Source organism: Macrobrachium nipponense, chromosome 14 (genome assembly GCF_015104395.2).
Source record: "Macrobrachium nipponense isolate FS-2020 chromosome 14, ASM1510439v2, whole genome shotgun sequence".
NCBI classification, from domain to species: Eukaryota; Metazoa; Arthropoda; class Malacostraca; order Decapoda; family Palaemonidae; genus Macrobrachium; species Macrobrachium nipponense.
The window spans coordinates 62059718-62087381 of NC_087207.1; the positions used below are offsets into that span (position 1 = coordinate 62059718).

The 27664-nt window shown below is 42.2% G+C and overlaps 1 protein-coding gene across 1 annotated transcript in view; it reads right to left on the reverse strand.

Moving 5' to 3' along the window:
• LOC135226550 (bifunctional glutamate/proline--tRNA ligase-like) overlaps window positions 1-27664 on the reverse strand; it is a 91333-nt gene that overhangs the window by 42828 nt on the left and 20841 nt on the right. Inside the window, exon 2 of the mRNA XM_064266210.1 lies at window positions 19836-20008. Within this exon, the coding sequence (XP_064122280.1) occupies window positions 19836-20008 (173 nt within the window). The remainder of the gene's footprint in view (window positions 1-19835; window positions 20009-27664) is intronic.

Below are 27664 nucleotides of genomic sequence, written 5' to 3' on the forward strand. Positions count from 1 at the left end.
TTACAAAGCTGAGTCCAAATTACCAGGAAGGTGGGGACAACTTAAAAAAAGACAACAATAATATGCTCACATTATATAATGTTTGCAGTACCTTAACTTGTGAAAGAGCCGCTGCAGGTGGATACTGCCTCTGGTCAGTGTTCTCATCATCTGTAGGGGATGTGGCAGTAATGGCCAGCATCGTCCTTACTAATGGTGGGATTTTGTAACCATGGAGGTTCACAATGTTTAACAAAAATCAAAATTTTGTCCTTGCCCTGGGCGAAGACCAGACAACCAATCCACAGAACCATCACCTACACTAAAAATAATAATAAAGAACAACCCTAACCATAAAAAAATTGGAGGGTACTCTGGGTACATTGTACCCCCCAGCTTCCCAATAACTTGACAACCTTAAAAAAATATAAGAGGGAAAGAGGTCCCCCTATGCTTCCTATCCCAACACCATCGTTTGCAGGATGGAGGATAGACATGTCTAAGTGCTAGAGAAGTCACCACTGCACGAATTTTGTGCGCCTTCACTTTCAGTACGTTAAGAGCTTCATCTTGGAATTGAGTATGAGCTTCCAAAGTCGAGCTTCTCAGGAAGAACGAAATCACATTCTTAGAGAGAGGACAGGATGGGCCTCTCACCAGACACCATTGTTGATTGTAACTTCCTCTTAATTCCTCTGTCCTATGTAGGTAGTGTCTAATGGCTCTGACATGATATAATGTACGTTCCTCCTCTTCTGTTCCTACTATGTCCATTCGGTTTTTTATCATAAATGAGCAAGGCCATAGATGCGATGGATCCTCAGTCTTCACAAGGAATTCTATAATGTAAAAACACAAATGCTTTACTCTGGGAGAACCCGACCTCTTTACTAATAGCCTGCATTTCACTTACTCTACCTGCAGTAGCTAAGGTGACTAAAAACAAAGTCTTCTTCGTTGGATCCCTGAGACAAAAAATTTAGAGGCTTGAACTGGGGACTGGAAATTCACCTCCCCACGCTTAACTACTTTTGAGGAATCATAAGATTTATTAAGGTCACTGATATCCTGATTGTTCAAGATGTCGAGGCCTCTATGTTTAAAAACTGAAGAAAGCATAGACCTATAACCTTTATTAATAGGGATGGATAGCTTTCTTGAGTCTCGCAGAAATAACAGGAAATATGATATTGTTATTGTACAATAAAGTTTCATACATACTTACCTGGCAGATATATACTTAGCTATAGACTCCGTCGTCCCCGACAGAAATTCAAATTTTGCGGCACACACTACAGGTAGGTCAGGTGATCCCGCCGCCTGCCGCTGGTGGCAGGAAATAGAACTATTACCGTTTTAAGCCAGATTTTTCTCTTCCACCTGTCTCCTGAGGGAGGGGTTGGGCTGGGCCATACGATCGTATATATCTGCAGGTAAGTATGTATGAAACTTTATTGTACAATAACAATATCATTTTCATACATTTCAACTTCCTGTTCAGATATATACTTTGCTGATTGGCACCTTTGGCGGAGGGCAAGAGACAGCTAATTACTGACCTAATAGGTAAACAACATATGTTGTAGGTAATACAAGTTAATTAATAATACCCTAGTTCCTACCTGTTTTTAGGCGGAAGATTCTTAGCTTGTGCCTGAAGAAGTCCTGCTCTTCGCCTCAAAAGACTTCAGCAGGGGTGTGGCCCTATGGCTGAGAACTCTTGAAAAGGACTGTCAATGGGGTCTTATCCACTTACTCAACAGAACCTAATGGCAATTGTCACTGGAGTCTTATTCACTTACATGACAATATACCTATGCCTCTTGGCATATAAAGGAGTAAAATACTGATCCCGATCACCCGATCCTAACCGTGGATTAGTAAATATGATTGAAAGGCGTTATCCCCAAACACCTTTCAAACAACCTAAAAAACTCAACTTCAATAATTTTTTAAATCACAATATAAATATAAGGACAAAAATTAATATTAAGGATCAGTCTTCTCTCCTTTCCCCAGCACTGTATCCGCTGATACATAAGCCTAGAGAGAAGCATTTCTCATATGTCACTCTTCACATCTTTCAAGTAATGTGAGGCAGGAACCAACTGAAGTTACATCTCCAATACGTGGCCGCTAAGATGTTCTTCATTGACATGTTCTTGTTGAACGACAATGATGTAGCGACTGCACGTACTTCGTGTGCTTTTACCCTTAAGGTATTATATTGGCCTCACTATCACAGCTCATGTGGGCTTCAGTTATGATGTTCCTAACAAAAAATGCTAATGGCATTCTTGACATAGCTCTTCTAGGGTCTTTAACTGCACACCATAAACTTTGATTGCAACCCTGCAACTGCTTCTTCTTCTGCAGGTAAAAACTTCAAGTTCTCACAGGACATAAAGTTCTTTCCATTTCATTCCCAACTAATTGAGAAAGGCCTTTTACTTCATAAGTCCTAGGCCAAGGTCTTGAGGGGTTTTCATTTTTTAGCTAGAAATAAAGGTTTAAAGGACAATACAGCTGAATCCTTCTTAAAACCCACTCTAGAGTCAAGCGCTTGCAGCTCACTCACTCTTTCCGCAGTTGCGAGAGCTATTAAGTAAAATGCATTTTTCTAGTCAAGTCCCCGAAAGTAGCTTTATCGGGAGGTTCAAATCTCTCCGACATTAGATATTTGAGAACCACATCCAGATTCCAACTAGGGGTGAGAGAAGTTCTTAATTTTGTAGTTTCAAATGATCTAATTAAATCATGCAGATCTTTGTTATTCTCTATGTTCAGGCCCCTATTCCTGAACACAGCTGATAACATGCTCTTATAACCTTTAATGGTTGACACTGCCAGATGAGATTCTTCTCGTAAAAACAAAAGAAAATCAGCAATTTCGGTCACAGAGGTATCGGAGGAGGACAGCTTTCTTCGCCATTACACCATCTACGGAAAACTTCCCACTTCGATTGGTATATCCGCATGGTTGAGGACCTTCTTGCTCCAGCAATTGCTTTTGCCGCTTTGCGAGAAAGCCTCTCGCTCTGACCAGTCTTTCGATAGTCGAAAGGCGTCAGAGCGATAGCGTGGATATTTTTGTGATACCATCTCGAAGTGGGGTTGTTTGAGCAGATCTGTCCTTTCGGGAAGAGATCTGGGGAAGTCCACTATCCATTCCTGTACCTCTGTGAACCATTCTCTTGCAGGCCATAAGGAGCGATCAATGTCATCCTCATTTCCTCGAGGACACGAACTTTCTCATTACTTCCCCCAGCATCTTGAATGGGAAAACACATAAGCGTCTATGCCCTTCCAATCCATGAGCATGGCATCATGGATAGGGCTCTGGGATCGTCCCCCAACGAGCAAAAGTTCTCCATCCTCCTGGATAGGAATGTTGCAAACAGGTCCACTTGAGGCTTCCCCCAAAGAGACCATAGTTGCTGGCAGACTTGTGAATGAAGGGTCCACTCTGTTGGAAGGACCTGGTTTTTCCTGCTCAATCTCTGCTCTTATATCTTCCCTCCTTGAACGAACCTCGTCTCAGGAGTCGAATTCCTCTTTCTTCTGTCCATATCAACAGATCCCTTCCTAGTTGGTAAAGGGAGAAAGAGTGTGTCCCCCCTTGTTTTCTTATATAAGCCAGAGCCGTGGTGTTGTCCGAGCTGACTTGGACCACCACGCCTCGGACTTCGTTCTCAAAAAACTGCAGTGCTAAGTGCACTGCTAAGAGTTCCTTTGCATTTATGTGCCAGGCCTTCTGTTCTTCTGTCCAACTGCCTGACACCGTTCCTTCGTACCCTAGTGTTGCTCCCCCACCCGTGTCCGAAGCGTCCATGAAGAATAACACTAGGTGAGGGTTCTGAAGGGCCAAGGACACTCCTTCGTTTCTTCTCAGTGGTTCTAACCACCATCGTAAGTGGTTTTTGATACTCTCTCCTATAGGAAAGGTATCCAAAAGATCTCCTTTTCTTCTGTTCCAACTCCTTCTGAGATGGAACTGCAAGGGTCTCAGATTCAGTCTCCCTAGAGAGATGAACTGCTCCAGCGAGGAAAGAGTGCCCAGAAGACTGAGCCATTCCTCGCTGAGCTTCGTTCTTTCTCTAGGAAGACGAATTTTTTCCAACCCTTTCGAGATCTTTCCTGGGATGGATACGCTCGAAAACCCCGAGAATCCATCCGATAAACCCAGATAGACGATAGTCTGACTGGGGATTGTGTGAGACTTCTCGAGGTTTACGAGCAATCCGAGAGATCTGGTCAATTGAAGAGCTATCTCCAAGTCCTCCAAGCACTTTTGTCTTGTCTGCGCTCTTATAAGCCAATCGTCTAGGTAAAGAGATATCCTCACCCCCTTCAGATGTAGCCATCTTGCTACGTTTCTCATCAACGCTGTAAACACCTGAGGAGCCGTTGAGAGGCCGAAACACAAAGCCCCGAACTGATAAAATCCTTAGCACCATGAATCGAAGATATTTCCTCGACGAATGATGCAGGGGGACGTGAAAGTATGCATCTTGTAGGTCGAGGGAAACCATCCAATCTCCTGGACGGAGAGCAGAGAGAACCGAGTTGGATGTCTCCATGGAGAACTTTGTCTTCTCCACGAAGTGATTCAATGCACTCACGTCCAGGGACTGGGCCTCCACCCCCCCGAGGCTTTTTCAGCACCAAAAATAGGCGATTGTAAAAAACCTCGGAGTGCGGATCCTGTACTACCTCGATGGCCTCCCTCTCCAACATTTGCTGCACCAACCCAAGAAGGATCTCTCTCTTTACAGGGTCTTTGTATCTCGCTGACCAGCTCCCTAGGAGTCCCGTCGTCAAATGGAGGTCCTTGTTCTTGAAGGGATGAGGTATCCTTTCCTCAGCACTTGTAGGACCAAGAATCTGCTTTCATTGAAGCCCATGCTTCCGAGAATCCCGAAGTCTGGCCCCTACGGGTGATTGGAGGACTGGAATCTCATTTTGCGTTCTTCTTTGGAACTCTAATGGAAGATCTTCCTCTTTTCTCTCCTCCTCTCTTCCTTGGGGCTCGGCTAAAAGCTCTACCTCGAAAGGGCTGTTGGGCAGGGTCTTGGCTCCTTCTTCGAGACAAAAGCAGCTGGTCTAGGCTTCTAGCAGAATGTACCAGCAATCCTGTGGTGCCTTCTCAGCAAGCGTATGGGAAATGTCCTTTACCAACTGAGAAGGAACAGCTGTTTAGACAGAGGGCGTATAAAAGAGAAGCCCTCTGTACTGGAGAGAGTGCTTTGGTAAGAAATGAACCAAAGACAGCCCTCTTCTTTAATACTCCTGTCCCGAACAAGGATGCCACTTCAGCCGATCCGTCCTGCACTGCCTTGTCCATGCATGCCAAAACACTATGCAAGACTTCTGGTTCCAAAAACTGAGGGTCTTGCGTCTTGTTGGCCAAAGCCCCAAGGGACCAATCTCCTTTGAGGAGATGGTCCATTTCAGACATTGTCCAGCTTGTTTTGGCCGATGGATGCCTCCTTGCCGAATCCACCAAGGTCGAGAAGTCCGCCTCAGCAGATGAGGGAAGAGAAAGTCCCATAGATTCTCCTGTGCTATACCAATCCCTCTCTTCCTGATAGCCTGGAAGGGGGACAGGTAAACACAGTCTTCCCCGCCTCCTCCTTGGTTTTAAGCCAATTTCCGACCGACTGCAAAGCCCTCTTCATTGAAATGGTCGGTTGCATCTTCAAGAAAGAGGAAGACTTCGCAGCCTTCGTACTCGAAAATAAAGACCGAGGAGAAGGAGGGGCAGCAGGACTCAGAGACTCTCCAAATTCTTTTAACAAGAGGGCTGCTAATATCTTATAATCAGAAAGACCTGCCCCCTTGTTTTCTTCAGAGTCCGAAACATCCTCCAATTCCCCGGTTGAGTTTTATTCGGAGAAGAGTGTGCGACCGGGAGGGACTCCTCCTCTCGGAATGCACAGGGCTTGTAGCAACACCGGCTGCAACCTGACAAGGGCTACGTCACTTGTGCGACATCTTCAGTCCCTGCCAGGAGAAGGCCGATGTTGTTCTTTTACCCTAAAGCCCTCCTGACAAGGACGACGGTCGCCTGTGCGACAACTTTCGTCTCTACCAGGAGAAGTCCTTAAATGTCGTTCCCTTTTCTCATGATCAACTCCTTCCCGACAGGGGCTACGATCACCTGTGCGACACCTAGAGACCCTGTCAGGGGAAAATTGATCTTGAGAAAAATCCCAAAGAGGAGCCTCCAAGTCCGCTTCAAACTCCGATAACTCCTCCAAATTGTATTCTGGATTGTACAAATCCTTGCGCCTGCTTTCAGGCGCTCTAGACGCTTTACATCTTGTTTCAGCCACTTCAGGCTTTCCAGGCGCCTTGCGCCTCCATTCGGACGCTTCAGGCTCTTCAGGCGCTTTGCGGCTCGTTTCAGGTGCCTCAGGCTCTTTAGGCGCTTTGCTTCTTCTTTCAGGCGCCTCAGGCTCCCTAGGCGCTTTGCTTTTCCTTTGAGGCGTTCTAGGCTCTCCAGGCGCTCTATGTTTCATTTCAGGCGCTCTAGGCTCTCCAGGAGTTAAATATTTCCTTTTAGCCACTTCAGGCTTTTCAGGCGCGTTGCGCCTCATTTCTATTACTTGAGGAGCTTTACGCCTCATTTCAGGCGCTCCAGACTCTTTTCGCCTCGCCAAAAGAGTTCCAGGATCTTCAGTTACTTTGCACCTCCCTTCAGGCGCTTCAGGCTCTTTGCGCCTCATTTCAGGAGTTCGTCCGATTTCGGGAGTTCCAATTTTACTCCTCGATTCGGACATCTCATGTGCTTTCTTTCTAGTAGGAAGTTCCCTATATATATCATGTCGCCTTGACGGCGTTTTGGCGCTTGACCCAGAAGCTCCTGGACGTTCCTTGGGCTGGCACCAGGCTTCTGGCAGGCGCCTCGTCCGAGCTCTCAGATATTCTAAAGGACGGATCTTTTGATCGGGAGAAATCTATCCTTCCTTCTAGGCGGATCAGATTTAAGAACTCCTACTAGCGAAGATTTCCTGGCTATTCTTTCTGCATATCCTCTAACATCTTCGTAGCTACGTTCTCTCTTTCTTCCAATTTCCGATGCAGGAGAAGGACGTCTTCTGAATATACCTTCTTCTCCTCTTTTTTTCTGGAGGATATTCTTCCGGAAATTCTTCAGGGCTTGAGTCAAATGAAGGAGACTTCCAAGATCTCTTCGAAGGTCTCGACAATCTATCTGAACTCCATCCTTTTTTAGATGAGGAATCAGACGAAGAAAAATGGAATTTTTATTCTAAAATTAATATTAATAATACTTACCTGTATAATTTATCTAGCCCTAAATCCCCAAAAACCGCACCAAAATTTACCACATTGGCAACCCTGTTACCTCCTATTCTGTCCGCCAGTTGGCAACACTGTCGTTGACAGGTACAAAAACCTTCCCTCAAATCAGTTGTGATAGGCAGATCGTGGGGTAGGATGGGTGGGACTAGATAAATTATACAGGTAAGTATTATTATATTAATTTTAGAATAAAAATTCCATATTAATAAACATTACCTTAATATAATTTATCTAGCCCGATTAACCACATTGAAAAGGAGGAGGGAATCTGAATACAATTTCCCCTTCGGACAGAATAGGAGAAAACAAAAAAAGAAATATATATCATAGGCAGTAAAAACTCAACCCAAGGTCTAAGATACTAACAACTCAAAGTCTCCTACCATAATGCCACCAAAACTGCGGTAGAACACAGGACAAGGAGTAAGTGCATAGTCAGTCCGTTCTGTACTAAAGTCAGGTGACCAGTCCAGACGAATTGCGGACAGCAAGGCTGCACCCTGAAGACTATCAAGCACTATTCCTTTTCCCTAAAGGATGAGTGTCTGGACTGTCTGGGCGATTCAAAGCTAAGCAAACCTTGAGGGTGTATCAATGCAACCCGACGTCGCCAGCAACGAATCGGCTTCCTGAGCAACTCCTAACTCGAGCTTTCTGGTGCCAAGAGAAAGGAGCGCGGAGCAAAAAGGCGATTCAGTATCCCGAAGGACGAATGCCTGACAGTCCAACCTGGTCTCATGTTACGCGATCATCGGGGGTGTATCAACGCAACCGACTTTCGTCAACAAGAAACTCAGGGCTAACTACTAAATGTCGCCTGATCTCACACGAGTGTCTGACTCCGAGAAAACAGTTAGACAAAAAGTAGATGGTGAGCGAGCACCAGATGACAGCAGACGATCCACGACTAATTCCCTGTCCAGGACAGTGGAGAAGCAGGAGTCGTCAGGACAAGCGAACCAGTGGCTAGTCCTAGGTCAGCATCGACTCTGGGAGAAGCATAGTTGCCAGCGCCGACAAACCCAGTGGCTGGAACCATTTCACACTGACAATGGAAGCAGCATGAGTTGCCAAGCAGTCATCCTTGTCCATCAACAACACCTAAATACCAAACTGCCTAATTCCTATTATAAACTACGTCAAAAACTGCCATGGGTTATAATACAAAAACAAAAAATATATACAACAAAAACAAAAATTAATGAATAATATACAGGTAGCAACCAAACGTAAAACAGAAGACTACCTAATTCTCCTGTCTGACGACCTGTCCTGCCATCACCAACGGGCCCAAAGAACGAAGGTCGCCTAGAACTAGAGAAATATCCCTCAAGTAAAAAGAGGCAAAAATAGAATTAGAACGCCAAGTCGCCGCCTCAAGCACCTTGGCGACTGAGACGTTCTTCATAAAAAGCTACTGATGTAGCAACTGCTCTAATACTGTGTGCTCTCGGCGTCTGGTCTTCCCCAGCAGCCGAACCACCAGAAAAATTTTAACGATCAGATCTCTGAGAAAAAAGGATACACCATTCTTTGAAATAGGTCTCTTGACATTTCGGGTGAAACAAACAGATGACGGGGACGACCCTGAATGTCCTTCGTGCGGCGTAAAATAACATGAGAGCGCCCTAACAGGGCAAAGAACTAATGCCTCATTTAAATTACCAACAAATTCGACCACCGACTTCAGTACGAAAAGACCTGGGAATGGGATTATCAGACGATTGTCTTTGCGACAAATTCAGGAAGGTATTTGACAAAATCATGTCTTGTCCAGATCTGCAACCAGAAAGAGAGTGCTTGCAGTTCACCCACCCTCTTGGCTGTAGCCAGTGAGACAAGGAAGAGTGGTCTTAGAAGAGAGGTCCCTAAATTTTGGCAGAATTCAGAGGCTCAAACGGAAGGAACCTTAAGGCTTGAAGGACTTTGTTAACGTCCCATGTCGGAGGCGAACACTGCGGCCTGGGTCGAGATAGGAAAAAGATCGAAGTAAATCTCTAATGACATAAGATGAAGAGATCTCAGGGAGCCTTGCCTTAAAAACATAGGAAAGCATAGACCTATAACCCCTTATGCACGAAGGTGACAGGGCCCTGTCATGATGTAAATGAACTAAAAACTCTGCTACTTTCGGTAAGGAAGGTCTAGAAATTGAATTGGTCCTTGAGACTTACACCAACGTCTGTAAACTGACATTTAGCCTGTAATTTACTCTGTTGATTGCCGTCTGGCAAGAGCCAACTGTCGCGCCACTCTGGAGGAGAACCCTTCGTGCTTGGAGAAACCTCCTGACAGTCTCCAGGCATGAAGATGAAGCATGTGGAGCCTCTGATGGAACCGATGAAAATGGGGGTGTTTGAGAAGATCTGGTCTCTCTGGCAGGCGAATGGGGGGTTCCACCAGTGCTTCCAGAAGGTCGGGAAACCACTCCTTCTGTGGCCAGAAGGGGGCGATCAAGGTGAGATCCAGACGCTTGGTTGCCCTCACTTTGTTGAGGACTGACCTCACCAGAGAGAACGGAGGAAAGCATAGGCTTAAAGTCCCTCCCAGTCCTGCAAAAGAGAGTCTGTCCCGGCACTCTGAGGAGTCTGGTAAGGGGCGAAGAATATCTGGCACCGAAAATTCAGTGGGGTGGCAAACAGATCGACTGTGACAGGCCATTTCTTCCTGAGGCTGTCGAAGACTTCCTGGCAAAGTGTCCACTCCGACCCTTGAACTTCGTTCGGTCTCGACAAGGCGTCTGCTAAGACGTTGTGATGGCCCAGGATAAACTGAGGGACCAACGTAATCCCCCTGTCTTCTGCCCAACACAGGATTGATCGGGCTTCTTGAGTGAGAAGATCCGACTGTGTGCCGCCTTGGTTTCTCAAGTGCGAGACTGCTGTGGTGTTGTCGACAAAGATCGCGACAACCGACTCCAACAGTTGTTCCTGAAATGAAAGAAGGCCTAGGTACATGCCCTCAGTTCCCTCCAATTTATGACATGATCCTCTCCTCCTCTAACCAAAGGCCCGAAGCGGCTTCGGAGCCCAGGTGTGCGCCCCAACCTTGATCCGAGGCGTCTGACCAAAACATTAGGTCCGGAGGAACCGAAAGAAGAGATGTCCCTGACTTGAGACGGTGAACTTGCATCCACCAACGGAGATCCTTCCGACATTGTGGAGAAGAGAGGGCGACTATCATGTCCTCGGACACGAAATCCCATGACTGTGGAAGTGTCGACTGAAGGGACCTCATTCTGAGACGACCTCCGGGAACCAGTTGGATGAGGGATGACAAATGGCCCAGGAGAGACCTCCAAAGACAAACTGGCTGTGTTACGGAGGACAAAAATTCTCGATCAGACTCGGAAGCTTGTCTATCCGTTTCTGAGCGGGAGAAGAAGCCCTCAAAATCTGGGAATCAAAACAATCCCCAGATAAGTCATGATCTGGCAAGGGATTAGATTGGACTTGTCGAAGTTGACACGAATGCCCAACTCAACACAAAGAGACAGAACTATCTCCCTCGACCGGAGACATTTCTCTAGAGATTCGGCCTGGACTAGCCAATCTTCCAGATACCGAAGCATCCTTACATTTAACTGATGCAGAATAGCTGAAACAGGAGCCATCACCCGAGAAAAGACCTGTGGAGCAGTGGTGAGGCCGAAACAAAGGGTCTTGAACTGGAAAACTCCCGATTCCGTCCGAAAAACCGAAGGTAAGGTCTGCTTCTTGGTATGGATGGGGATTTGCAGATAAGCATCCTGCAGATCAATGGAAATCATCCAGTCCCCCCTCCTGACGGATGAAAGAACAGTCTGGACCGTCTCCATCCTGAACTTGACTTTAGAATGAACTTGTTCAAAACCGAAAGATCTATGATGGGGCGCGCCAGGCGACCCGAGGCCTTTAGAACTACAAAACATCCGAGAGTAAAACCCGGGAGAAGGAGGAGCTCGCTCTATGGCATCCTTCTCCAAGAGGGCCGAAAGCTCCTTCTCCAAGGCTTGACCCTGATTGAGTGAGGGGAATAACTGCTGAACTCGAGAGGACGATTGGAAAGTGGAGGTCTGGAAACAAAAGGGATCTCGTAACCTTCCTTCAGGACCTCCACCACCCAAGCATCCACCGCTCTCTCCCTGCCAAGCTGACCAATGGCGGGAGAGACAAGCTCCTACTGCGGTCTCCAGGCGAGGTGATGACTCCTACTTCCGAAAATTCTTACGCAGAGACAAGGAAGAAGAAGAAGAATGAAGAAGGTCCTCCATGGAGGTTGAGCTCTTTCTCTGCCCTTAGAGCCACGCCAAGAACCTCTCCCGCGTTTTTGCAAAGGGTGAGCACCAGAGGATGAGTAGAGGCACCAGCAACCTGAGATGTACTCTGGAAAAAAGAGCCAGAAGGAGGTTGTTGGGCTGGAGCAGAAGGTACAGATCTGGGTCCTAAACTTACGCTTACTCCTTGCAAGGAACGGAGGAAGACCAGAGGAAAAAGCTCTTGATAAGGCCCAGTGAGCTTGGGAAGAGGCATCACCTTGATGTTCCTTCAAAACCTCAGAAAGCACAGAAATATCTGAAAAGGAAATCGCCAAAAGGAGAAATTTTAGAGGACAACAGACGGGTTCTCTGAATCTCCGATACCAGAGGAGGGTAACTGCGACAAATACAGGTTACGCCTTCCTTAGAGGAAACAAGAAAGGCCTGCATTGAAGCAGCAAGCTCGTTCTGATGTACATGAAGCGATTGAAATGGATGAGCAGAATTTCTCAAAAGATGAGCATCAGGAGGAACAAACCCGGGAGTTCTTGATATACATTAAAAGCCCTCCGAGGACCAACATATTGAAGGATTGAGCTTCTTGTAAGGAGCTCATAACAGACTCCATAGCAATAAAATCTTCAATTGAGGACAGAGACCGAAGCCTTAGAAAGGCAAGGGTTGACTTGAAAGTTCGGACAAAAATCAGGATTTGGCTTGGGGGGGGTCGAGAGAATAGAAGAAGAATCATCCGCCACCTGGTAAACTCCTCTCCGGTGTCGTAGAAGAGAAGAGAGCTTCCTCTTCCCTTCCCCGATCACCTTCAAAAGTTTAGCGGCAACGTCCGCCCTCACTCTCGCGAACCTCTGGGCAAAGGGAAAACGTAAAAATTCCTGTGACCGGGAAGACCGTCAAGAAAAATCCCTTCTGTAATACAACGAGGCGTAGGCTGCTTTTGCTCTTTAGGCCTCGCCTGAGGAAAGAAAAACTCAAAATTAAATCAAAAAAGTTTCTTGAATTCTACATCATGACATCCATTCGAGGAAACATCAAATATCACACGAATCCGCGTCATCATCATCATCGTCGTCGTCAGATCCTAACTTAGAAACTTCCCCTGAAGTAAATCCTGACGACTAGCTATCTTAGGCCTGACACTAATATCCCTCCCCCCTTCTCCTAAATAAGCGCCCTTGGCACTGTTACGGGACTAACAGGGGACACGTTGGGTAAAGATTCGTTAGGCACCTGGCCCGGACCGGATCCCCCCATAGGCCTTCGCCACGACGGGGTTCACAAGCCGGGGTATCTTGTCACACCGTTACCCATGGTGCTGTCGACAGGTACCTGACAAGGAGCTGAAAATGAATCTAAAAGTGTGTTAGACATTCTAGTAAAGGCTTCTTGAAAATTCTCTGACAGATTGTTTAAACTTATTACTGAAATATCTCTATCTAGACTAAGCTGTAATTTCTTAAAATTCTGTTTCCAGTAGTTTCCATTGCCAAAATCTTTGAATAATACATCAGAAATAACTTCACTAATTACCGGTTGTATAGGGGGCAAAGGATCAATTATTCGGAATCGGAGTCGTACGATAGCGAAACCGAAGAGCCAGAACCATGAGCGCCTAAGTCAAAGAATTCGTAAGATACAGTTCTAGCAATCGATTTCTTTTTCTCCTTAACTGATCTTTTACGCTGCAAGATTGTTTTGGTTTTTTTTCGTTGTTCATATAAGCAGTCATATCCTCGTCAGACCAGGGCTTACATACGTCACAACGAGAAGTCAAGTCACAAACCTGTCCACGACAAGAGCTACAAAATGTCCAAGGGGTTCATACTCCTGCTACTCATCCTTGTCCCACAGACCGGGCAGTTCCTGATGTTGCTGGCAGACGGAAGCATCGTAATTTCTTGGTAATCCATTGTAGAATTGGACAGGTCAGTAGTTCCGGGTCGCGCAAAAGTTCGTAATTTAAGATAAGAACCACAACAGAAATCAAAGCTAATTCACTATTTCGTGATGTAATGTGTGAGTGGTAATTCACATAAAGTCTCATTTAACAAATAATGAAAGCTTTAAAGGCACAAAAATGTTTAAGGAAATTTATAAAGAGCGGCTGTGATGTAAACAACACGGGCGCTCGTTAACAACTGATTTGAGGGAAGGTTTTTGTATCTGTCAACGACAGTGTTGCCAACTGGCGGACAGAATAGGAGGTAACAGGGTTGCCAATGTGGTAAATTTTGGTGTGGTTTTTGGGGATTTAGGGCTAGATAAATTATATTAAGGTAATGTTTATTAATACACTGTTTCAGGACGTCTTTCCAACGACTATCCTTGGCAGCCCGGGACGTAACTACAGGATCTGCCGAGGGGACGCCTGACCGGTGGGGATTCTCTGAAACCTCCCTGCGGCTTTCGACATTTCTTCTCCACTGGTCTTGGGAGCTTGAAAGAGGTCTAGGCCTGGGAGCGAGACAGAGCCGATCAGACGCCACCCTCACTCACTGGGAACACTTTCACTGCAACTTACCTTCCAGTTCTTTAATTTTTTGTTCCATATGCTTCAGCGAAGCTTTCAGACTCGCAATTTCAGATGTTGAGCTTGCCGAGTCCGATAATCGGGAAGGTAAAGCTGTATGGGAGGAAACAATAGGGTTATCAATAGGCAATAGTCCGCTAACTGGCTCGTTAGAGACCGACCTACTTACACTCTTGGAAGAGGCTTTTCTAGCCCTATCTCTCTCCAACTTTCTTAGGTAGGAATTAAGCAACTTCCATTCCTCCTCATTCAAATTCTTGCACTCATCACATGTATTCAATTGAGAGCATACATTCCCTCTACAATTTTTACAAGTGGTGTGAGGATCCACCGAAGCTTTCGGCAGTCTCACAAAACAATTCTCATTCACACACACTCTGAACGAAATCGACACGTCAGACATTATGAGAAATTCCAAAGCCAAATCCAAAAAACAGTCCACAATAGCGTATGCCAAACCAAAGATCCAATACGTCACCAAATAGCAGTCCAAAAGATCAACGGCGTAATGAAATTCGAAATTCAAGTCAGGAGGAACTAGCAACGATGTTACTAGTACCGCGACAGAGAAAAATCTGGCTTAAAACGGTAATAGTTCCTATTCCTGCCACCCAGCAGCAGGCGGCGGGATCACCTGACCTACCTGTAGTGTGTGCCGCGAAATTTGAATTTCTGTCGGGGACGACGGAGTCTATAGCTAAGTATATATCTGACAGGGAAGTTGAATGTATGAAACTGCAATTTCTGTTAAAGAAGTTGTAGAAAAAGAGATGTAACGTCATCTGCACTATCCTAAAAATTCTCCACTTCGACTGATAGAACTTGGAAGAAGAGCTTCTTCTACATTTCACAATAGCCTCTGCCTCTCTCTGCAAAAAGTCTTTCGCACTGACAAGGCTCCTGACCAGTCTGAATCCTGTCAAGGTCAGAGCGGACAACCCTTGGTGATACCGATTGAAGTGGAGTTGTTTGAGAAGACATGGACCTTGTGTTAAGAGCCTGGGGAAGTCCACTAGAAGCTTGAGTTGGTCTGGGAACCATCCTTTCCTGGGCCAAAACCGGGCCACGAGAATCATTCGACACATTCCAATGCAACTGTAACTTGTTGATGACTTCTCTTATCATACCAAAGGGGGGAGAAGCATACACGTTGAGGCCCATCCGGTCGAAAAGCATTGCATCTGTTCTCCACGCTGGTGGGTCTGGAACAGGGGAACAGAAAAACTGTTCCTTGAGGTGGCAAAGAGATCTACTGCTGGTTTCCCCCCTAATCTCCACAGATCTTGGCAAACTTTCTAGTTCAGAGTCCATTCCATCGAAGGACCTGATTTGAGCGGCTCAGCTCGTCTGCCAAGACATTAATTCTTCCTTGGGCGAACCTCGGAAAAAGTGATCTTGCGCTCGTTCGCCAGAGAAGGAGGTCTTCTGCCAATCTGTTGGGAAAGAAAGTGTGTGTTCCCTCCTTGGAACTGGCTTTCTTTTCAATTTTCCAGTTGTACAAGGAATTTTCTACTGGGCAGCATTAGTTTACAAAGGAAATCCAGGGCATCATCCAGGGACTGGAAATCATCAACATCCATTTCTAAAAAAGTTAGGGTTTTGAATAATGCCCAGTTGGCTTTATCCAGAATCCAACGAGGTGATCTTGGTGTAGCAATTTCACCTACTACATTAATAAAGATTAGAAAATGATCACTTCCTGATCCTTCACTCATTGCATTCCAAGAAAAGTCAAGATAACAATCAGGACTGCATACTGATAAATCTATCATAGAAAAGGTCCCAGTTTGAATATGAAAATGTGTTCATTCTCCAGAATAAAGGATTGCAAGCTCTTGGTCTTCAATAAAATGATAAAAATTGTTTCCTCTAGGATTGGAGATTACATCACCCCACAGGGGGTGTCTTCCATTAAAATCACCAACAATAAGAAAAGGCCTTGGAAGCTGATTTATTAATCTCTCTAATTCTCGAGTCAGATTATATGTTCTATTTGAAGGTAAATACAGTGAACATATGGTATATTTCTTTTTCAGAAAAATCTGAACAGCAACTACTTGTAAGTCTGTTTGCAGTGGATATTTTTTGTGAGCTGTATCTCGCCTAATTAACATAGCACTTCCACCATGAATCCCTACTTGCTCATCATACTCAGAATGATAAAAAAAATGTATTCTTTAGGACATATGATTTTTTTTTCCAAGCATAGTCTCTTGCAGGGCAATGCATATTGCTAAGTTTTCTCTGATTAAAATTTGTAGAGATTCATATTTGGCTTGCCTCCCCTGACAGTTCCACTGCAAAATTGAAAGCCTGCGATCCATTACTACTGATAATTAATTATTATCTTTCACACATTTTAACCTGGGGATACTGCTCTGGATTTCTGAAAGGAAAGTTCATTACCTTCATTTTCACATTTATCTTTTCTTTTTTCTGATGTTCTCTCTCTTTTCCTGTGATCTGATTTGGGCCGAGTTCCATTGGATGTAGTCAACTGTATTCCTTTAGGTACTTCTGCTGTACATGACTTAAAAACTTGTGGTTTTGGTTGCTGTAGTGATGTGCTATTTTGATTATTTAAAGAACATCCCGCTTTAGGTTTATCATCATCATGCATTGTCTCAGCCTGGTTTGACTTTGTGACTGCAGCGGATGGTTGCTGTTGCACTGCATGAATAGCTGGCACTTGTACACTGGATTGTGGCTTCTTAATTACTGATGAAAATATAACTCCCGGTCTTATTTGAAGTTCTAGTACTTTCTTTCTAGCGTCTTTAAACGAAATCTTATCCATAACTTTAACTGTTTGCATCTCCTTCTCTAAAATAAATTTCACGCAACTTTTCAAGGATGCAGGATGGTTTTCTCCACAATTAATACAAGATGGTGGTTCATTGCATGGTCCATGTGCTTCTTTGCCACAATTACAACATAAAGCAGGTTCTTCATTTATTTTCTTTCTACATTTCTGGATCAAATGACCAAAACATCTGGCAGTGGTAACATCTCAAAGGTGATGGTATGTATGGCTTGACTTTGAAGTTCAGCCATCCTGCCTTGATAGCATTAGGTAATTTAAAGGTGTTCCTGTAATTCCAGCTGAATTTCTTTGGTGTCTAATAAAATCAGTTCGGGAGCATATATTACTCCTCGACTTTGGTCATGAATAGGATGAGGAAAAAACGTCAATTTTCGCCCTACTAAGGTATTCATCTTGAGCAATTTTTCACTTTGTTCAGGTGAGTGGACTTCGAATAATAGGGTCCCATCATCTTGTGGACGAATTTTTGGTACACTGTTACATACATTATTAATTTCTCTGCTTACTTTAAATACACTGATATTGTGCAATACATCATCTTCGAGCCTAAGAACTAAAAACTTATTGTATGAAACTAACTCATACATACCATGAAGAATCTCCATTTTCCCTTTCTTATTACTCTGAATATTTAAGTTCCTTGAATTCAATTTTGCATTTTTCTTTCTTTCCAAAACAGGAGAAGAAAAAGGTTCCATCGTAACGATGTTCAAACTTGAATTATCCATTGCCAAGTCCATTTCCATGCCAGGGTCAGATGATAAAAGAGGGGGGTTTGCCATATATACATAAAAGATATAATTCGTCCACGTAATCCCCATACCCACCACGGAGCCACAGTTAGAGGACAGGGTCATCCCTTTTACAAAGGCTGCCCTAAGGGTATTACCTGGATATACACCTCACCCTCAGTGCTAAGGCGTCGTGATGTCCGTCGAGATCACAACCCGGGTGGATTCTTGCTGAACGTTATCCTCATCTGACAAGACAGGAGACAAAGATGCATCCTTGGTCTTGGAAACTGCTGGGATTTTCTTAAAAGAAAAAAAAAAAAAGTGGCACCGAGCATGTGAGAATTGGCGCCGGACACTCAGAAGCTGGCGCCACCCACTCAGGAGCAGGAGCCTTGTGCAAGGAGGCTGGCGCCAAGTGCTCAGAGGCAGGAAGAAGCTACAAAGAAGAGAACAGTTGCCTGAGCGGATCTTTCAGGCGCTTGGGAATCGAAGAAGGGTTCCGGGCTGTCCCAAGTGGACCGGAGAGAGCAAGCTGAAGAGGAAAATCTGCAGGATGGCTGAGGACTACTATGTACTGATCTCCTTGTACCTCTTGACTGGAAGGGGGGAGCAGTCCACATAGTTGGTGTGCCTCTTAAGCAGGCTCAACAAAGTTGGGTAATGCCACAGGCACCTCTTGTTGGGACTGGGACCTTCCAATTACAAAAGTTGATGAGCACTCAATACAACACTTTTCTAACAGCACTCTGTTGCAGCCTGCGAACAGGTAACAGGCTTGATAGAGGGGGCAACTACCCATGGGCAAACACCGCCGGCCTCCCTTGGACCTACGGTACGTCTTCTCCCCAGTAAGGGGAAGCAGGTCAGGGACCTCCATCTAGGAGCACCGTTGGGATGCGCAACCACCTCCTCAACATGCACAACATTATCACTTTACACATTGGTAGACACTTTGTCCATAAGGACCCTAAGGGAAGAACCCATTTCCACCACTGTATTAACCAATAACCCAATCCTCTGGTTGAATCTTGATTCGAGGCTGGCAATGGCATCGAAACTGGAAGCATGGGAACTTGGCACAGGAGTATGTGGTAAAGAAGTAGGAGGGCTAAGGATAAAAAACATAGCAGGAATTGGAGGAGACAGAATAATGCTATCATCTATAAGACTCAGTAAAGGTTTATTCTCTAAGCTAGCTCTATTTTCAGCTCTAAAGGCCTCCTTTCTCTTCCTGTCCCTCTCAAGTTTGTCTAGATGGGACTTCAATATCTTCCACTTTTTGTCACCCCAATCCTGAAATTCTATGCAAGTATTATCCCTAAAGCATTCTTGCCCCCTACATTTAACACAGTGTGAGAGTCCTAAGAAGACTTAGTTAATCTAGTCTGACACCTTTTGATGCAGAATCAAATGCTTCAGAGCTAGAATCTAACATTCTGACAATAAAAACTAGAAATACAGTTAGCCATAGCTAACAATATGACTAAAGCTTGAAGGCCACAACAAAATTTGAATACTTCACCAAAATCAAGAAATAACATCCAAAAAATGATGAAGACTGCAGAAAACACCTTGAGAGTGGGCAGGGCCTGTCACCTACAAAAAACAATAGAAGCGCTTCTATAAACTTGAAATTTTAGGCTGCTGTGGTTGAAAATCTTATACTAGCTATGTAATTAATTGGTAAGTTACTTATATAAAAACCGTTTCCATAATAAATGACAGCTCCTAATACAAACCTAGTTAATCAAATGGTACCTAACGTTGTCCATGCCCAGCCCACTTCAAAATGAAGAACACTATTAAAAATAAATTATAAGAATGAAAATTGACAAAAAAGCACAGCATATTCTAAGAAGAAAATAAACTTCACTCTGTCAAGGCACACTGAAGTATGGAGAGTGAGGCCGAGCACTATTGGTAGCTCTGGCAAGTGCAGTAAGGGTCTCCTGGTCTTAAATGGACCAAGTTAGTGTAATTAGGATTTCATTACATGGAAAGCAACATGTGATTCATGGGAGACTGGTATTCAAAGCAAGCATTCACACAAGTACTACTCAGAAAACCTGACAAAACAAACCTCATCATTAGGGTTAAGCCAGAAGAGTAAGCTTGACAATAATGAAGCTTTTACTTTCTATGATCACTAGAAATGCAAACTACGTACATATATATTTTTCTACAAACCTCAGTCCTCTGAAGAATATGAGATGGGTAGAGGTCCAGAGAAGGGTTAACTCGTGCCACATGCCGTGATATACCGTGAGACGATGTAACACTAAAGGTCTCACTAAGGGCTAAACTTGTATCTTTACCCCATTCAACTGGGATTCCAGCCTTGGCACAAACAATAGCAGCACCTGAAAACAAAAGCTGTGGTAAGTACATTATATACTAGTGCTTCAGTTGTATTAAAACCTGGAGCTCAAACACAACAGAACCACGTGCTCATTTTAGTAGGGTTCAGATTTGGTATTGGGCCAAAAATAGTCAAGAAGAAAAATAAAAAACAAAATTGTAGCCACTTCAACTTCACACCTTGAAAATGTGGAAACTGACAAGGTGCTAATCAACTTGAGAAAATCTAACTCCAAACCTTCACCAGATTATGGTACAGTGCAGGCAGCCCCCAGTTAGCGGTGGGGATTCTGTTACTGAGCGAGCGCACGTAACCGAAAATCGTGTATAACGGAATAAATGGCATTTATAACCGCGAAAGTGCCTATGACCCCTTAATGGCACTGTTAATCCTAAAGGCACCGCTGACCGGTTTATTAGCACCAATAAAACTCTTGCCAGCACCAAAAATCTGGTTAGCATCATCAGCCAAGGCCCCGTAAAACTAAAATGCTGTTAACAGGTTATGCGGCACTTGTCTAGTGATGCAATTAACTGGATTTTTGGCACATGGTGCTGTTATCATAGATGTCTGGTTAGCAGTGCTTGGGCAGGAATGAAACCTCGTTGTTAACCATGATACTGCTTGTCTTCCACATGAGCATGATACAATGGTGACCTTCCTCTACATAAATCTTAACTTAATAAAAGTTTCTAGTGACTAGCAGCAATGCAATCCTAATTTCAAAGAAAAATCCTTCCTGCTATTTTCATTTTCAGTTTGCACACAAGAGTTCAGTAGTAACCCACTTAAAAATGGCCTTTTAGATGGAACATGCTAATACAATATCAATCATTCAACCATGTTTAGGTCTATAATTCTACCTATCCAGGCACATATACTTATGATAAGACTACACTATGCTCTTCCTTCCTAAAACATTCTTATAATAAAATTAAGTTTTATAATATACAGTCAAACCTCGGTTTTCGTATGCCTCTCTTTTCGTTCTTTTCTATGTTTCGGTTTTCAACGACTTTTTTCTACAAAATTTTATATCTGTTATCGTACACTCGGAAACACTCCATCTGGGGCCCAGTGCATGACCAGGCCCCATATCGAGCATCATTAATGAAAAATTTTCTAATCCGGTTCAAACGCAGATGAAAGAAGGATCTTGTTCCAGAAAATCAGAAAGTGGAAAAAAGGTCTTGGAAAAAAAAAATGCATGGAAAGTTATAGAACTAAAAAGTAATATAGAAAATGCAGAACAAAAGATTATACAATCAAAAGAAAATGAAAAACGGGACTTGGAAGAAAAAACCCTAGTAAATATCAAGCCAAACCCCAAAACTATTATACTCATACCCCCTAAAAAGATGAATAAAAGAAGAATAGAAATAGGCCCTCTAAGAATTGAAGGGAGATTAATGAATGAAAAAAAAGGAAATATGCAACATATTGGCAGAACGATATAAGAGAGAATTCACCCCTAGAATTGATAATGAAGATAATGATACAGAAGTAAGGGACGAAAATAGTAAATATTTAGCTGACATAGATATTAATGAAGCTGATATTGTGCAGGCTATTAATGAAATTAAAAATGGAGCTGCTGCAGGTCCTGATGGTGTTCCTGCTATTTTGTTAAAGAAAGTAGTTCATTCTATCACAAAGCCACTTGCAATATTATTAAGACAAAGTGTAGATACAGGCAAGATTTATGATGAGCACAAATTAGCATATATTACCATTACTTTCAAAAGTGGATCAAGACTAGAGGCAAGTAATTATAGGCCTGTGAGTCTAACATCACATATTATGAAAGGGTAATGAAGAAAAATATTATGAAACATTTAATAAAAAATAATTTGTTTAATATAGGACAACATGGTTTCGTACCCGGAAAAAGTACACAAACCCAACTGTTAGTCCACCGTGAGAACATATACAAAAATATGAAAAGCGGAAATGAAACAGATGTGGTTTATCTAGACTTTGCAAAAGCTTTTTGACAAGAAAATTAGAAAACACATCGTGTATAAAGTAGGAAGATGGTTAAAAGAATTTTTACACAACAGAAAACAGATAGTTACTGCAAACGATGAGAAATCGGATGAAGCTAAGGTAATATCTGGTGTGCCATAAGGTACGGAGTTAGCTGCAATACTGTTTGTTATTATGATTGCAGACAGACAGTAATGTTAAAGACTCGGTAGTGAGTAGTTTCGCCGATGACACAAGAATAAGTAGAGAAATTATTTGTGATGAAGATAGGAACGCACTACAAAGAGACCTTAACAAAGTATATGATTGGGCAGAGGTAAATAGGATGGTATTTAACTCTGATAAATTTGAATCAATAAATTATGGAGACAGAAAAGGAAAGCTATATGCATATAGGGGACCTAATAATGAGACAATCACAAATAAGGAAGCAGTTAAAGACCTTGGTGTGATGATGAATAGGAACATGTTATGCAATGATCAAATAGCAATTCTGTTGGCAAAAATGTAAAGCAAAAAATGGGAATGTTGTTACGGCACTTCAAAACAAGAAAAGCTGAACACATGATTATGCTTTATAAAACATATGTTCGTAGTCCACTTGAATATTGCAATATGATATGGTACCCACACTATCAAAAGGATATTGCACAAATAGAGAGTGTACAAAGGTCCTTTACAGCTAGAATAGAAGAAATTAAGGACCTTGACTACTGGGAAAGACTACAATCATTAAAATTATATAGTCTAGAAAGGAGAAGAGAACGCTACATGATAATTCAGGCATGGAAACAGATAGAAAGAATAGCTGAAAACATCATGGAGCTAAAAATATCAGAAAGAGCAAGCAGAGGTAGATTAATAGTGCCCAAAACTATACCAGGAAAAATAAGGAAAGCACACAGGACATTAATCCACTTTGCACCAGCATCGATAATGCAGCGTCTATTCAATGCGTTGCCAGCTCATCTGAGGAATATATCAGGAGTGAGCGTAGATGTGTTTAAGAATAAGCTCGACAAATATCTAAGCTGCATCCCAGACCATCCAAGGTTGGAAGATGAATATACCGGAAGATATACTAGCAACTCTCTGGTAGACATTAGAGGTGCCTCACACTGAGGGACCTGGGGCAACCCGAACAAGATGTAAGGTCTGTAAGGTAAGGTCTCCCCTCCTCTCCGTCTACCATACTCTGACAGGAGATTGTTGCAATGCGGGAGTGACAGGCCGAGCCCACTGCAACGGAAAATAGCAAGCGACTGAAACAAACGGCGTCATTCTTATTTTTTGCCTTACGTCCATGAAAAACAGAGGGGAAGAGGGCAGGCTCTGATTTAGTAATTACTTGGCAAGTATATATTATAAAAATGACACTTTTGACAGTAAAATGTAATTTTCCTTAACCATACAAACCTGGAGTCCTTTACTTAGGATAGATTGCAGCTCAGCTGAAAATACCGACTAATGCATTCTTATAAAACCAAGGTAGTTAACTACCGGGCTGGTAGTTAAAAACCAAGGTAGTTAACTACAGGGCCAGTAGTTACCTGCCCGGCAGTGGGGAAGCACTGCCTTCCCACCAGCTCATTGAGTAGTTACTTTGATTACAGCCAGGACTTTGATGATGGCCCCTGACATCAAGGGGGTGGGTGTTTGGCAGGATCATACTGTTGACATAGTAGATTGTGTTAGGGAGGTAACTCCCTCGGAACTTCTGACAGCAGAGATAGTAGATCCAGAAACCATTCTCCTGTAGCCATAGAGGAGCTACCAATGTCATCCTGTGATTCTGGGACCTCATCATTCTATTCAGGACCTGACGGATCAGAAAAAACAAGCGAAAGCACATAGTATGTCCTAGCTGTCCCATGGATGTTGCAGGGCGTCCTCTGTCACTGCAGCCAAGCCTAGGACTACTGAGCAATAACACTTCCAGTTTTCCGTTTTATCTTGTTGAGGAGAGATCTATCTCTGGTCTCCCCCCCAAAAAGAAACAGCCTGTATACCAATCTTAGACAGACAGCTTCTCTGGTAGTACAGCCTTTGCTGTTTCTGTGGTGTCTCATCTCCCCTCAATGTTTCATCATCTGATACCCTTCACTTTGGTTCCCCTTTTTAAACTTATCACAATTTTGTTTGTATATAACACAACCTTATTCATTTTAATTTACAGTGCTTTAGGTTAGGTTGGGTAGAGGGTGTCCAAGGAAAGGAGATAGAAACCCATGCCAGGTAAGATCCAAGCAGACTAGGTAAGGTAGGTTAGGTCACCATCCCAGGTTAGATTATAGGTTAGGGCAATTCAGGAGGGATTCATTCCTCAAACTACAGAAGGATCCGGCACCCTAGGTAAGGTAGAGTTAAATACATCAATCTATCATTTGTTCTTCATTTTTCCACCCATCATCCCTCACAACTACGTACAGTAGACCCGGTTCACGACCGTATTAGAACTCGACATAATCGGATTTCGCCACTAAATTTCCAATAAACTTTGTATCTGTTTTCAACCAAAAAACCAGTTTCTGACCCACGACCATATGATGTTTGTAAACAAAACTGTTTCCGCCAGCCACCGCTAGTTGGCGTCATCCAGTGCTACCAAATGTAGCATAATTTCATGTTTTTTTAGCATAATTTGACCCAAGAATTGGAGCTTAGCATAATTTCTTTCACACTTAGGGTTCTAGTACAATTTTAGAATGTAATTTCACTAAAATTTTACATAAAATGCAGAAAATTCCTCAATTTCATACACAGCTATAGTGAATGGATCTTCAAGTGAAATTGCCTCAAAAGCAGCACTAACAAATGAGTTAATTGCTAAGTTTGAACCCAACTAAGGAATGTTAAATTTTGTGAATATATATAGATACCCACAGTGGCATGACAAACGATCAGTAAAGTGTTAATAATGTTTTTTCTTCATGAGTAAAGAATTACTTTTTTTCCTTTTTTAAGTTTTATTTTTTTCAGTAGTTATCAAAATTTTAATTATGTCTGAAGTGATTTTCACACAATTTTCAAGTATTTATTTATTGTGTATGTGATCTGTTAAAGAAAAATAGTGTTTCAGTGGCATGATAATGATCAAGTAATAAGTACGTATGTTTTTCTTCTTGAGTAGAGACTGGTTTGTTTGTTTACCATTTTTTTTTAGTTTTAATTTTTCAGTAAATATCAGTAAATAACAAAATGTTATATTTGAAGTAATTTTCACACATTTTCAAGTATTTATTAATTGTTTATGTGACCTGTTAAAGAAAAATGGTTCTGAGTGGCATGATAATGATGCAGTAATAAGTAAAATTTGTTGTTTTTCTTCACATTTGTATGTGTGATCTTCACGAATTTGTCAAATAGTATAATAGTGATTGCATATCAAATAGTGTACTAGTGATTGCGTATGTGATCTATTAAAGAAAAATGGTGTTTTATTACGAGTTTCCTAACATGTAAAGATCATCAAATTATTAGTTATAATATTGTCTGTTCGTCACTTTGTATCATTTCACCTAATATATAAATGTTTTAAATTTCCATTACATCGTTGTTTTAGCTCAAAAGTATTAGAAAAATGAGATAATGATAGATTAATAGCATAATTCTGGCACAAAATTGCACCATATTTGGCATAAATTCTTGCTTGGACCGACTTGCATAATTTAGCAAAACGGTTAGTAACACTGGTGACGACACTCAGCATTGTTTAAAGTCCGCAACTAATGTTTACAAAAATTCAAGCATGTGTCGTGTCTTGTACACCTTGCGCGCATTTCGTTTGCTTTTTCGGTGGTATCAGCTCTATACGCAGTTACCTTTTGATTCATCATCTTCTTCAAAATGTTTCCATCATTTCCAACTCCAAAACAAACCTGAAGTTTCGTCTATCCTCTCCTCTGCATGAGTGATGAGCGAAAAAAAGATTTAATCAAGCACCCTTGCTTGATTTTTTTTCAAGCGTAGACATATTCTAAAACCATGCTCACACTTGAGGCGCGCGTTTCGGTAGCAAATGGAATACGTATTTAAGTGTTAGGTTTGGAGTGAAGGCAATGTTACGTACGTAGGTTACATGTGTGGTTTGGTAGCGAATGCAATCTTTAAGCTTTGTTAAGCTTGCCGGTAAAGAAGAAGTTAGTATAGCTTATATCAGAGAAGCCACTATGCCATATTAAGTGCGTAGTATTAAGAAATTAGAAGAATCTTACTAGTAAATTTTAAGAAATAAGAAGAATCTTTTTATTGTACTGTAATACGTCAATGTTTACGTGTAAGATATGGTAGTGAAACCAGTTACATACGTAACATGTTCGGTTCGGTAGCAACGCAATCTAAGCTTTTTAAGCGTGCCGGTAAAGAAGTTAGCCTTAGGTTAACTCAGAATCTGCTACAGTATACATTAATTATAGAAATTAAGTAGATTCTTTTATGTTTACTGTAAAAATACGTCATTGTTTACGTGTGAGATTTGGTAGTGAAACCACTGTCACATACGTAACGTGTGCCGTTCGGTAGCGAACGCAATCTTAATCTTTGTTAAGCTTGCTGGTAAAGAGGAGGTTAGCCTTAGCTTAATCAGAGAAGCCGCTATGGTATAGAATAATTATAGAAATTAAGACGATTCTTTTATGTCTACTGTAAAAAGACGTCAATGTTTACGTATGAGGTCTGGTAGTGACACAGTTTACATATGCAACGCGTGCGCGGTAACGAACGCAATCTGTATGCTTCGTTTATAAGCGTCCTCGTAAAAAAAAAAAAAAAAAAAAAAAAAAAAAAAAAAAAAAAAAAAAAAAAAAAAAAAAAAGAGGTTAGCTTGATATTAAACTCAAGAGATGCTGGTACGTAATGGTATAGTAATTAAAGGCATTAAGAAGATTCTTTTACTTATAAGTACGTATATATGTACCATGCAGTACCATAATAATTGTCAAAGTCTAATAAGCTTGAAACCAGCCCTGATATTGGACAATTTGCCGTAAAAGACGCACCTTTTTTATAAGGACATTTATGAAACAAAATCGTTAGTATCATAACATTACATTTACTGAAAGATAATTTTCAAGCGAATTTGTATACAGTATTGCAGTCGACTCCGTAAAGATTTACCATAAATTAATATCGAATGTAAACGTTTCTAGGCTTATAGCGAGATATGGTTTGTTTACTACCATAGTCCCGATATAAACCACCAGGGCTGCGCTATGGTTTGTTTCCTTAAATGCCGACTTACTGTAGGCAAATTTGTGCAAGTTTTTGATAAATATAAATTGGGTTTAATTTTAATAGTTTATTAATTTACTGTAATAATTAGACTTGCTTTTCAATGTTTTTATTATGTTAGCAACACGTTTATGCCTACCCACTACACTACGTTCTACTTACTATTTACCTAGGTAGCCTATGGCGCTTGGTCAACAATCGGTTGGACGCAGGCTAGTTTTCTTTTATACTGTGTATTATACATTTAAATTTATAAATACACGTTTAACATGATATTTATTTAACTTTAAACTTATTTAGTTGTAATTTACATGTAATGTATTGTATAAAAAGGCAAGGTTAGGGTAATAACTGATGGTCAAGAACAGATTAATCCATTTTCAGTTATTTCGTATGGGAAAACTTGATTCAGTTCTCGAAATAATCGAATTTCGACGCTCCT